General features: G+C 35.4%; 1 protein-coding gene across 1 annotated transcript; it reads left to right on the top strand.

Moving 5' to 3' along the window:
• The first annotated feature begins 2935 nt into the window (after nt 1-2935).
• On the top strand, nt 2936-9951 carry LOC113727581 (uncharacterized). Its single transcript, XM_027251824.2, has 10 exons — nt 2936-3610; nt 3687-3756; nt 3863-4000; nt 4116-4179; nt 4268-4355; nt 5940-6024; nt 6189-6245; nt 7836-7949; nt 8545-8615; nt 9333-9951. Exons 1-10 carry the CDS (start codon nt 3498-3500, stop codon nt 9766-9768), a joined length of 1236 nt encoding a protein of 411 aa, XP_027107625.1. The 5' UTR covers nt 2936-3497; the 3' UTR covers nt 9769-9951.
• The last annotated feature ends 1521 nt before the right edge of the window (nt 9952-11472 follow it).

Here is an 11472-nt window from a genome sequence, read left to right as displayed (position 1 = left end):
GACTAAATAATCTGCTGTCCAAACAAACACCTAAAGCAGTAGTTAATAAAACCTACCAACCACGCGTCACAAATAAATGTTCTACTTTAATTATTCAGTTATTCTTTTCCTACTAAAGTCAATTTTTAATTTTTAATTGAATGACGACAATTCTTTAACTGGTTATTACTAGACTAGCTAGTATCGTCTTAGTTGTCTTTCGGACCGCTTCCATGCCCCAAGCTATGTTTTCAGAACCGGACCGGATAGCGACTCGGCCGAGGTCAGGGGTCAGGGGTCAATGGGTTCGACCGGGGGTCGATAGGGGTCGAACCGGATGACGTCATAAATAAAAATTATTTTAAAATTAAAATGTTATATATATAATATCTAATAATATATTGATATTAATAAAGGCATATTCATATATATTTGATGTTTCAAATATATTTAACAAGAAAATACAAAGAAATTAGAACAATCAAGTAGCAATTTATATTATTTAATAAATATTAACAAGTTTAGAATTAAAATTATGAATTTAATTGAAAAATAACATCAAATTTTAGGACAATATTTATAAAGTATCAAATATTTGAGGTATATCAATAAGTTTTAACAATTTAGGGGGTCAAAACATAATATTAAAAAGTTTGAATTTTTTTTTTAAAAAAATACTGTTGAACCGGAAAAACCGGTTTTTTCCCGGTCAAACCCGGTCAAACCCGGTTTTTGACCGGCTTTGACCGGGTTTTAAATTTCCGGTTTTCTAATGTGACTCGGACCGGCTACCTGGCCGGTTCCCGGTTCAACCGGTTCGACCGGCCGGTCCGGTCCGAGTTTGAAAACAGAGGCCCCAAGAGCTGCCATTACGCAGATCCGGATTCTCCGCCGTCACGGTAGTCATTGGAGGCAGCGATTCATGCTTGATAGATGGAGTAATTAAAAATTAGGTGATGAAAATTGAATTTGTAGGCAAAATTTTTAATAAGTGACAAAAGTTATCGCATCTCTTTGTATGTTATTATCTTTGCGCCAACATTCATTGTATAAGGACGATTTTATATGTTGCAATCTTAAAATTAACATTTATTGTATCAGAGCACGTTCTTGTATGTTATTATTTTAGTATCAACATTTATTGTGTTAGAATCAACATTATTATGATAGATTTCTAGTATTTTCATCTACCCTTCAACTTCTGATTCACCTTTGGATAGGAGTTTATTTGGATGATTTATTTGAGATAATTACTGTAGCACTTTTTGTGATGTGATGTATGTGAGATAAAAAGGTGATTGGAATTTGTGAAGCAAATTATTTTATCTGAAATCATGCCAATCCAAACATGTTGATAATTAGACAAGGGAACCTTTATTGGGGTATTTTAATAAAAGATCAAATGGTATTGACCAAATTTTAGACGAGTCATAGCTTTCTAAAGAATTTATTTTGGGAATTATGGGAGTTACATTTTGGGCGTTATAATTCTTTTTAAAAGGGTTATATATCTTACATCTTAAATGAGAGAGTTATGATATTTAGATTCCTAACTTCACTAACAAATTTTATACTAGTTAGTTATATAAGTAGCAATTTGCAAAATTCGTCGTACATGATATTTAGACATATCATTCATATTTAATATTAAGTGTGTATGTATAGTAGGTCTGTCAATTGGACAAGTTTTAAATTTTTCACGCTCAATCACAGTTAAAAATATAAAAAATGAGTTCATTCAAATTTCAATCATCCAAGCTCAGCTCTTTTCATTTGTCAAAAAAAAAGAGCTCAGCTCCTTTACATCATTAGGTTTCAGGCATCAAAACGGGCTTTCACAGCCAAGGGTGCGAAAGAAACTACGCTATGAAAAGCATCTCTACTCTCTGGCTATCTATGAAGAGTCAAAATAAATCCACTATTCGAATATTTTGAAGTTCGTAAAGACCCGCCCCTTGTTTCAGTCAGAATGATTCCCCGGGACATTAATTATTTATATCAATTTTATTTAATAAATATTATATATAATTTTTACATTAAATATATAATTATATGGGCCAAGCTCTTTTGTCCGGTTGAACCTAGAGCATCGTCAAAGCTCCGCGACCTCCTTTGCTTTTGACACTTTTTGATAAATTTTTAGTCATAGGGAATAGCATTTCAAACCAAAGAAAAGGGTCAAAACTCGAGACGAACCGTGCGCCGTGAGCAGTAACGACGTGAATAGTAATAGCGTGAACAGTGCCGCGATGAACAGTGGTACTTTTCTTAGATGTTTAACCCTAACCCTAGGACTTTAGCTCTGATACCATGACAATAGGTATTTTGGGAGGAAAAATATCTAATCACCATATTATGAGTGACCAACTAGTATTTATAATAGTACAAATCTAACAAACTATTTACAAAAATACCCTTACTAATTTATTATCTACAGGAATACTTATATTCTCTTAACACCTTTTAATAAACAAACTTCATCATTTAATCAGTGTGGCATTCTGTGATCTAGTGAATTTTCTGTTTCAATTGTTTATCACCAGCTTCTTGTCATTTTTTTTTTATTGTTTTCAATTTTTCTTTGACTGAACTAAGGCATTCATCAAAAGACTTTGGTTTGTAATCTGTTCTTTGGGTGGCAATAGAAGGCTAACTTGTTCTTCCTATAGCTACATATTCTGTCAAAATCCAAATTGGCTTTATATGGTTGGGTAATACTAAAATGCACTTGTTAGAAATGCAGCTCAAAATGGTGTTTGAATTGATGTCACATTTAATCCATCTACTACTTAAGAGGGGTTGCTGTTCAAAATCTTGATTTCTTAATATGTTCATTGTAGTGTAGTCAATTAAATCTTCTTAATATACTCATTGTAGCGTCAGACCACGCGTCATTTTGTAATTAGACAATGAAAGATCTAAAATCATCAAAATCCTGTGCATCATTTTTTAATAATGTATGCTGCTGGTTTTGCTTATGTTGATCATGAATGATGTAATGTCACGAACCTGGAGCAGTTTATTAGAATTGATGGGCGCATAGTTGGTGATGGCCGAGTTGGACCTGTGACTCAAAGATTGCAGAATGCTTACAAGGAGCTGACTGGACTGAAGAGTCTGGTTTACCTATCAACATAATTAGATTTAAATAAATTATTTATTTAAAATCATTGAATTTGTACGAGTCATTCAAATCCATTTAAGGTTGATTTATATGGATGGATCGGTGGATACTGATTCATTTTGCTACTTCTAATAGATCTGACCTTTTATGGCAAAAATAAAAATGGACTGGATTATTTGTTTAACTACAAATAATAAATAAGATCTAACATTTTTGCTTTTAAAATGATGGATTCAGGTCAAAATATGGTCGGAAGAGGTTCGGACGCGAAATTTTATCCACTTGAAAAACGATTTTTCCTTAAAAAGGTTTTTTTTTTATTTCCCCAGCAAAAAAGTCTTTGGCGCAAAATAACAAACACGTCGTCTGCAAGCATACTCTGTTCAGAAAGGCCATGGATATCCAAGAAAACCAGCAAGCAGTAGACATTTCTAAGCCTCCGTATCTACATCTGATTTCCGCCTTTCTTGCAATGGAACCCCCTGACGTCCTAATCTCCTTGGCAAGGTAAACAAATGCTATCATATTGTGCGGAACGGTAAATTTCTGGGGCTCACATGCAAAGTTTTTGAACAACTGTCAGGAAGTGTGGTGGTGGTTTGATTGGGGAAAGAGTACAGGGCTTCATCTGGAACAATTATATTAACACTACAGTAAGTTAATGAAATTTTTGAATTTTTTGACTGGTCCTCTTTCTTTCTTCCTCTTCTTCTTCTTCTTCTTTTTTTTTTTGGGAGAGGTTTTCATGTATCTGTTTAGGTAGGGGATGGTGGTTGCCAGCAGGGGCCTTACTTGAAAAGGGTTTTAAAGAAGCTAATTGGCGAAATTGAGTCAGATGGAGGTGTTGTGTTGGATGAATTATATGAGCGTTATGCTTTTATCATGACTTCTTTAAAGGTAGTGATTTTTTCTTAAATTTTTTTTTTCTTGTTATATTTTATGGCCTTCTTGCAAAAGTTTATTTGAAAGATAAGTTTTTTCTTTTTGGGTTCAATTTTTGTGGGTTTTCCAGGGTGACCACTTTTCAGGAGGGAACTCAAGGGTTTTGAAAAGAATTTCATTTCTTTTTCCTGATGGTGAGGATTTTATGCTTATATACCTTGCATTTATTCTCTTTTGTTATTGTGATTACTAATAGTTTTTGCGTTGATTTGGCACTTGTAGGATGTTGTGAACTTTCAAGTTGTCCGAAATCTAAGAAGTTGGAAGTGTCACTTCATTGTTCAGTGGACATGCTTGAAGGAGATACGGGGTATACCCTTTTTCCTTTTAATTTTAAATGTTGATGAGGGAATCCAATTTTGTAAGGATTGCAATGAGAAAATATATTTGGAAAGAGGTTGCTTTCTTTACTGGTGCATAGGTATTATTTTGCCAATCTCACCCCCGCTGCTGGATAGAAGTAGTGCAGAAAGTGAACAAATTATCGATGTGCTTTCTTGAGTGGTGAATGTGGATATGTTAATAGTTCCCAAATACATGCTTTCTTCGTTTAAAATTTCTATTCTACTTGTCTCTTCAAACCAACCCTAGGGAAATGATAATGTTTGTCACATTTTTTATTTACACTGTGAGGTGCTAATTCTCCAGTGTCTGGGAAGGGAATTGTTGTGTGTGATTTTCCATACTGTATGGCCCTCTTCATACTCCACGTTGATTGTCAAGTTTTACCTTTGTTATGCCCACTCTGCTTCTCGTTTTCTCTCCCCAACTAATGAATAGATCTTGGCGGAATTGCCACATATGAAATTGAGCTCAATCTTGATCAAAGTAATGGGGTAGATGGACATACCATTTCTCCTCCCCCCCCCTTTTTTGGCCAGGAGGATGTGGAAAAGGATACAAGAACTTTCATGTTGTTTTTTCAATGTCCATCAGTGCAAGTGGCATGCTTCTTCTCAAAAGGACAGACCATAAGTTGACAGAGAAATTAGTTTCATATTTGAAGACGTAACTGAATAAGAAGGCCAACTAGCTTGGCTGGGATTCCTGAATCATGGATGCAAGATAGACTCTGGGTGATAGGCAACTTGTGTCTTACCTTGATTTCAGACTGGTCATTCAGAGACCTTATATACGCAGTTGCTCTTTTTTCTGATTTGAGATGTTCATTACAGCAGCATATGAATTTGTAGTTCAAATATGGTGAAAATGATTACTCTTTTTAAGTAAGAGAATGTTTCTAACTGAGTTTACCAGGTTTGGTTTGCTTAACATTGAGTTGCAGGAAAAGTTTTGAAGGGTGGATGTACTGGATTAAAAATGAGAAAAGAAGTGGTCTGGGGAGTTGGGAAAACCTGGAGAAGGATTTTTCTGTATCTTTGACCATAAGTAAGACTAAGGTTGCGTTTTGTTACTTGGGAAGTCAAATGTTCAGTAAATGAAAATAACTTAAACAGACTGGTAAGTGTACTCCCTGGGCCCCCGGGGCCTGTAAAACAAAGAAAAAGATAAAAATAAGAAATCTAATTAGACCTGAAGTGGGGGAGCCTCGTGCAATAATAGTGTGTCTTTTATTTGCATGTTCTCATTGGCATGTTTCGTAACTTAGCATATATGTATGAGTAGGCAAATATTGAGTTGCTGAAATGCGACCTACTGATTTGTTCAAATGCAAAAATGCAATATAGGAGAAAATGCTATATCCTCAAAAAACATTTTTGTTCTTATTTTCTTAGGAATGAAATTCGACAAGATTTTCTTTTAATGTCCCTATTAGTGGTTTTCTATAGTCTGACCATTGTTCTTTTTATATTTTTAATGTCTAATGTACTTTAGTTGGTCTGAGATCGGTTTGTGACCTCATTGGATTTCCTTTCTGTCATGGTCTAAACAGGTGTTCAATCTGGCCGTCAAGTCTTTACCTCTCAGAGTTTATACTTTCTTTCCCAAACATATTTTCCAATAGATCTTGTTTTGAGGTGAGGTATGCCTTCCAGAATTTAGTTGCTGTTCTGTTTTTTCCATCTTTCACTCCCTGGGAAGAGTGTGAATTTGACTTGCTTATTCATCTTCATTTTACTAATCATGATTATGTTATATTCCTAGTGGAATTTTATTTTTGTGGTAATTGACCAAGAAACAGGTTGGTTCAGGTGTAGGTTTGGTTGGTGTATGTTTGGCCCACGTGAAAGCTTCTGCTGTAAGTCGCTCCCTAACTCAAGCCATTATGTGTATGTTTATGGTTTCTGCAAGCAGTCAGTGTGCTTTTCTCACAAACTCTCTCTCCTCTCTAGTTGTTATGCATGTATTACAGTTCGTTGAAGGAACCAGCATGCTTTTTGTTGAATTAAAAAAAAAATGCATCCATATGCTTTCAACCATCTTTCTTATTGGTTTTATGTAAGGCCTTCTTCCATCTTTATCCAGAGACTTGTATTTACTCTTAATATATTGAAGATCATACAGTGAACCCTTCTCGTTTCTGTGCAATTAAGACGCATATAGAATTTGAGTTGTGTGCCTAAAAGTTTCATTTTTATCGTTGAGGGCACTGGTTGGCATTTACTGTCAGCTGGATATATTTCAATTCTGAGATTGATGTTCAATTATGTAATTACCTGATGCAAAGCACTTCACCTCTTATGAAGGCCTGTATACAAATAGCAATCATCTGATTTTGGTAATTTTCATGGGCTTTGTTCAGAATACTCTTAACTCTTTAAATTGGAGAAATGTTGACAGCTTGGTTAGAGATGAAAGTATTATTTCTTGTGTTGAGGCCTGGTTGTAGCAAAGCAATGCAAGTTGCAATGAACTGTTCCAATAACTATTTTGGGAAAGCTAAACCTCCATAAAGAGAGCTCAAGATTTATAAGTACAGTTTTGATAATTCTTATGATTTTGCAAACAAAGCTTGAATACTTCTGAGATGCTTAATTCAATTCACTGAAAAGTGTTGAATTCTTGGTTTGATCAACAAATTTTTCACCGTTTATACCATTGACACCTATACCTGCATTTTGGTGCCTCCATTCACGTTGATTCCACAGTAGGTTTGACATATTTATTGAGATTACGATTGATGTTAGATCTATTTATCAGGAAAGATTCAGCTTACAAAATTGGATTGGCAGCTTTAGGAATAGAATTGGTAATTTATTATTCCAGTACATTTTTTATGCGCTTACTGTGTTGCAATGTTCCTTAGGTAATAATATCTCTATGGGTCTTACTGTTTGAGATCTCAAATAATTCCCAATATTGGCATTTTAACTCCTCTGTTTGGAGCACTTATATAATTTGTTGATTAATTTGATCATACTATGTGTGGTGTCTAAATATCCACAATTGTTATGGTCTTCAGTAGATGGATTCTAGCAACTAGGAGAAAGCTTCAGAGTCCAAATTTCACCTTTAAAAATATAATCTTGAAATGTAGATATCTTGGTCAATGTTGCCAAAGAAAATTTGATTCCTGCTGAGGCTTGGACTGCTTCTAGTTGGGTAAACTTCTTGAGAGTCTTTTCAAGCAAGAGCTATATCTGGGAATACATCTAAACTTTTCAACCATTTCTGTCTCAGTTGCTACTAGTAGATAAAATTGTCCAATAAAACTGCTTTTATCATTGGTTAAACAGTATGTTTACTGTCTTTTCAAGAACATCCTTCTCAGTTTTGTTAAATGGCATGATTTTTTATGCATTTATTTCCCTCTCATCAGAGTGAAAAGATTCTTGAGAGCATATAAAAGACTTCTGATACCATCATCATAATTGATTTCTTTATGCAGGTGGTTTTGAGTGATGGCGACCTGTCCACTTTATCCAATATGAGGCTTAATTTGGAGTCAAATCTGCTCAGCACAAGAATTGATGTACCAGAATGCAAAAAAGATGCAAGTACAGTAAGTATAGGACTTTGGTTCCTACATATGTGGGTTTTCTTAGTATTGTGTTCTGGTTTCCTAAAACTAGCAGAGCTAAATTGTAAAGAAACTGATTTCCTTTATTATGCTCAACTTCAGTGTATATGCTTAGCTTATGCTACTGAATACTGAACTAAAGAGGAAAGTCACATTGTTGGATTCTTTTCATAACATGAAACTTACATCCATGGTCAACTCCTTGTGAGTTTAGTAGCAGGAGGACGTGCAATAAAGCATTGAATGACTGAATGACATATTATGTTCAAGCGAAGATTTAATTTTTCTGATGTGCAATTTTACGAGAATTTATTCTGAGATGCTTTTATAATGGTTATATAACCACTACATACAAGGTTAAACTAGGAATATAAGTATCTGAAAACCTTGCATTTTCAAGACATTTCTTATTTCTGCTGTCATTTTGATGAGGTTTGGTCCTTCCTAAAATTTGGAGGTAATTTCTGCGAAGGGCTAGAAGCTTTTCATTGTTATAAAGCTTGCCTTGCTGTTCATGGATTTACTTTACTAGGACAAGGACAAGCAGCTAATCAACTTGACATAATTTTGGTTGCAGGTGCAGTGTGTTCATTTACCATGGGAATCTGCAACAGAAATTGAGCTGCAAAACTTTGCACCAGACATAATGTAAGTTATTTTGCTTTTTGTTTCTTTTTTTTGTTGTTGTTTTTTTTTTAAAAAATACAGTAGAAATCTATTTGGCTTCTACGAGACTGTGAACATTGTTCCAGGCCTTTGGTTCTCTTTTCTGATGTAGAAAGGAACTTGTTAGTTTTGCAATGATTAGTTTGTCCATGTATCATCAATGTTCCAACTTTTAGAATGCTTTCCAGGGAACTAAGAGAGATTTTTTTTTTTTGGCATATTTTAGCTGGGAAGTTACTGATTGCTCCATGTTCATATTCTCTCCCTGCTTTACCCTCCCTACCCAAGTATCCATACTGGCATCTTTCTCTCTCACACATCTTCCTTTAAATCTGTTCTGGTATCCCGTACTTTCCTGCTGCCAATTCTCAACCACTTGCTAAATGTTGGTTTGCTTGGTGTGAGTTGTTACCCTTAGAAGCCAGTATTTGTAATACTGTATGCACGTCATTACAAAACCCACCTTATTGTGCATTCTACCCATGCCTCTCTTTTAAAAGCCACCTCCCTTTGTGCATTGCACTTATCCGTCATGGTTTCTTGGTGCTAATTGCACCTTAAGCAGTTCACAACTACAGCGTTGAGATCTAACATATGACATCCTTTTTCCAGTTCATGTAAATTAGACTTCCTAGTTTTTTCTGCTTTTCCTCTCCTATAGGTTAAAGTAAGCCTTATAACCTCTCTACTATTCTGCAGTGTGGGTGCAGATGTCATTTATGACCCATTATACCTTCCCCATCTTGTTCGAGTCCTGACTGTTCTTCTGAAACGTGGAACATCATTCCCTAATGATGGAAGTGTTCGCTGTGAGGGATGTCAACCAGATTCTGAATGTATCAGAAGTGAAGTGCAACATGCGGATTTCGAGTTTGATAGCAGCAAAGGAAAAGCCGAGAGTTGCAGTGCTCCATGTGTTGAGGACAAAGATGATGCGTTGGAGAGACGCCCTGTAGCATATATTGCGTCTGTGATTCGTAACATTGAGACATTCAATTACTTTCTTGAGCTAATGAAGGAGGCAAACCTTACTGTCGCCGACATTACTGAGAATTCGAAGCCATTTGATTTGCTTCCCTATGCAAAATCATATCAGCGATCCACCATACGGATTTTTAGCATTTCATACAATTAACTTGTGCCAAGATTCTGTTCTCCATGCAGAGATTCCCTCTCTGGTGGCATATTGGTGTATCAATTTTGTATCAGACGTTGCAGATGGAAATCTAGTAATTATTTGGGTAAATTACTAGTAACCCACTGTCTTCCCTGTGATTTGATATGAAGTCTAAAGTGAATGTAAAGTACTTCCGTTCAATTGACCTCCAAAAACGTGTGTGATAAAACACTATAAAATCTATTCCAACTTCCCTGTGGTTTTGCATATATTGACATGATTTCTTTATAACTTTATGTGAAGTCATTATGCAGTTGTTCTGCTAGTATTTCAGAAAAGGCAATACTAACATTTCAACTAACGACAGTATGGTCACCACTTTCTGTCAAAAACTATGAGAGAGATACAAAGAAAGAAATTTTTGACATGCAAGGAAAATCAGGTGGCATAGTGTGAAACCATAAAGGGTTATTTACTATCGATTAGATTCTCAGTTGTGGTCGTAGACATATCTAAGCAGAAGGCTGAATAGTTATAGGAAACCATTTGTTGCAGCTTGGGTCCAAGTAGGTAGGGATGGCAACGGGGGCAGGCACCCGTCCTGCGGGGGTCATTGGAGTGGGGGTATGGGGGGGGGGAATTTTTTCCCCTCGTTTAGAAACGGGACGGGGGCAGGAGACTCGCATAATTATATACATAATGATATTATCAATTATATTACTAATTATACATGTCTATTCATAAAAATTATTAATTATTTATACTAAATTTATTAATACATTTATGTTAAATTTCTAACTACACTTAATAGAATAATACTTTTTCTAAAAAAAAATACAATAATAATTTAGTGATTGTATTTGTATCAAAAGTGAAAATTTGATTATTTTAGTTATATTTGTTTTATCATATTAGATTGTATTCAAATAACATTTGTTTAATTATTTTTATGAGTTTCAATTGTGAAATTATAATGAATAATAATTTGGTGATGTATTAATATTTTAGTACTCGATTATTTGCTCAAATTTAATTATAATGAAATTATATAATAAAATTTTTTTAACTCCACAGATACCCTCGCGGGGGAAGCAAGGAACGGGGGACGGGAGGAATTAAAATGCAACAGGGAGGGGGTTGGGGGAGGTGTCCCTCGCCCCATTGCCACCCCTACAAGTAGGGGTGACAATCGGATTCAAATCACGTTGTCAAAAAATTTGTTGACCCGAACCCGACCCCCGTCAACCCATGACGGGTCAAGCATATTGACCCGAACTCGAAAGTTTCAGTTGGCGGGTCAAGCGAGTTGACCCCAAATGACCTGAAATTTAATTCATCGAATGAGATTGCTCTGCCCAAGAAAAATCGTAATAAATGTTTTTCTGAGGTTGGAAAGGTCGTTAATTGATTTCCGGTGAACATTTTACTGAAGAGACTTTTTGGTGTGTGTGTATGTGTTAGAGAAAGAGAGAAAAAGTGGAAGCGGTTATATAATGTAGTTAAAATGTAAGTGACAAAACATAAGGTTTCATCTTTCTGCCTCTGTTGTTAGAAAAGAGGGAAAATGCTCAAGAAAGGAAAAGAAGTAAAGAACTCTACGGAAGGACCTTGTTGACAGTAGAACAAATCAACTTGCAACCCAAAACAAAATGTGATTGAGCAAGATAGTGAAATCCCTGCGAGATTCTGCGTGCTTAGACAGTTGGACTGCTCGTTCAATAC

Source organism: Coffea arabica, chromosome 2c, assembly GCF_036785885.1.
Source record: "Coffea arabica cultivar ET-39 chromosome 2c, Coffea Arabica ET-39 HiFi, whole genome shotgun sequence".
In the NCBI taxonomy this organism is placed as follows: domain Eukaryota; kingdom Viridiplantae; phylum Streptophyta; class Magnoliopsida; order Gentianales; family Rubiaceae; genus Coffea; species Coffea arabica.
The sequence above is the reverse complement of the archived record's forward strand: the minus strand, read 5'-3'. Positions and strand labels throughout refer to the sequence as shown.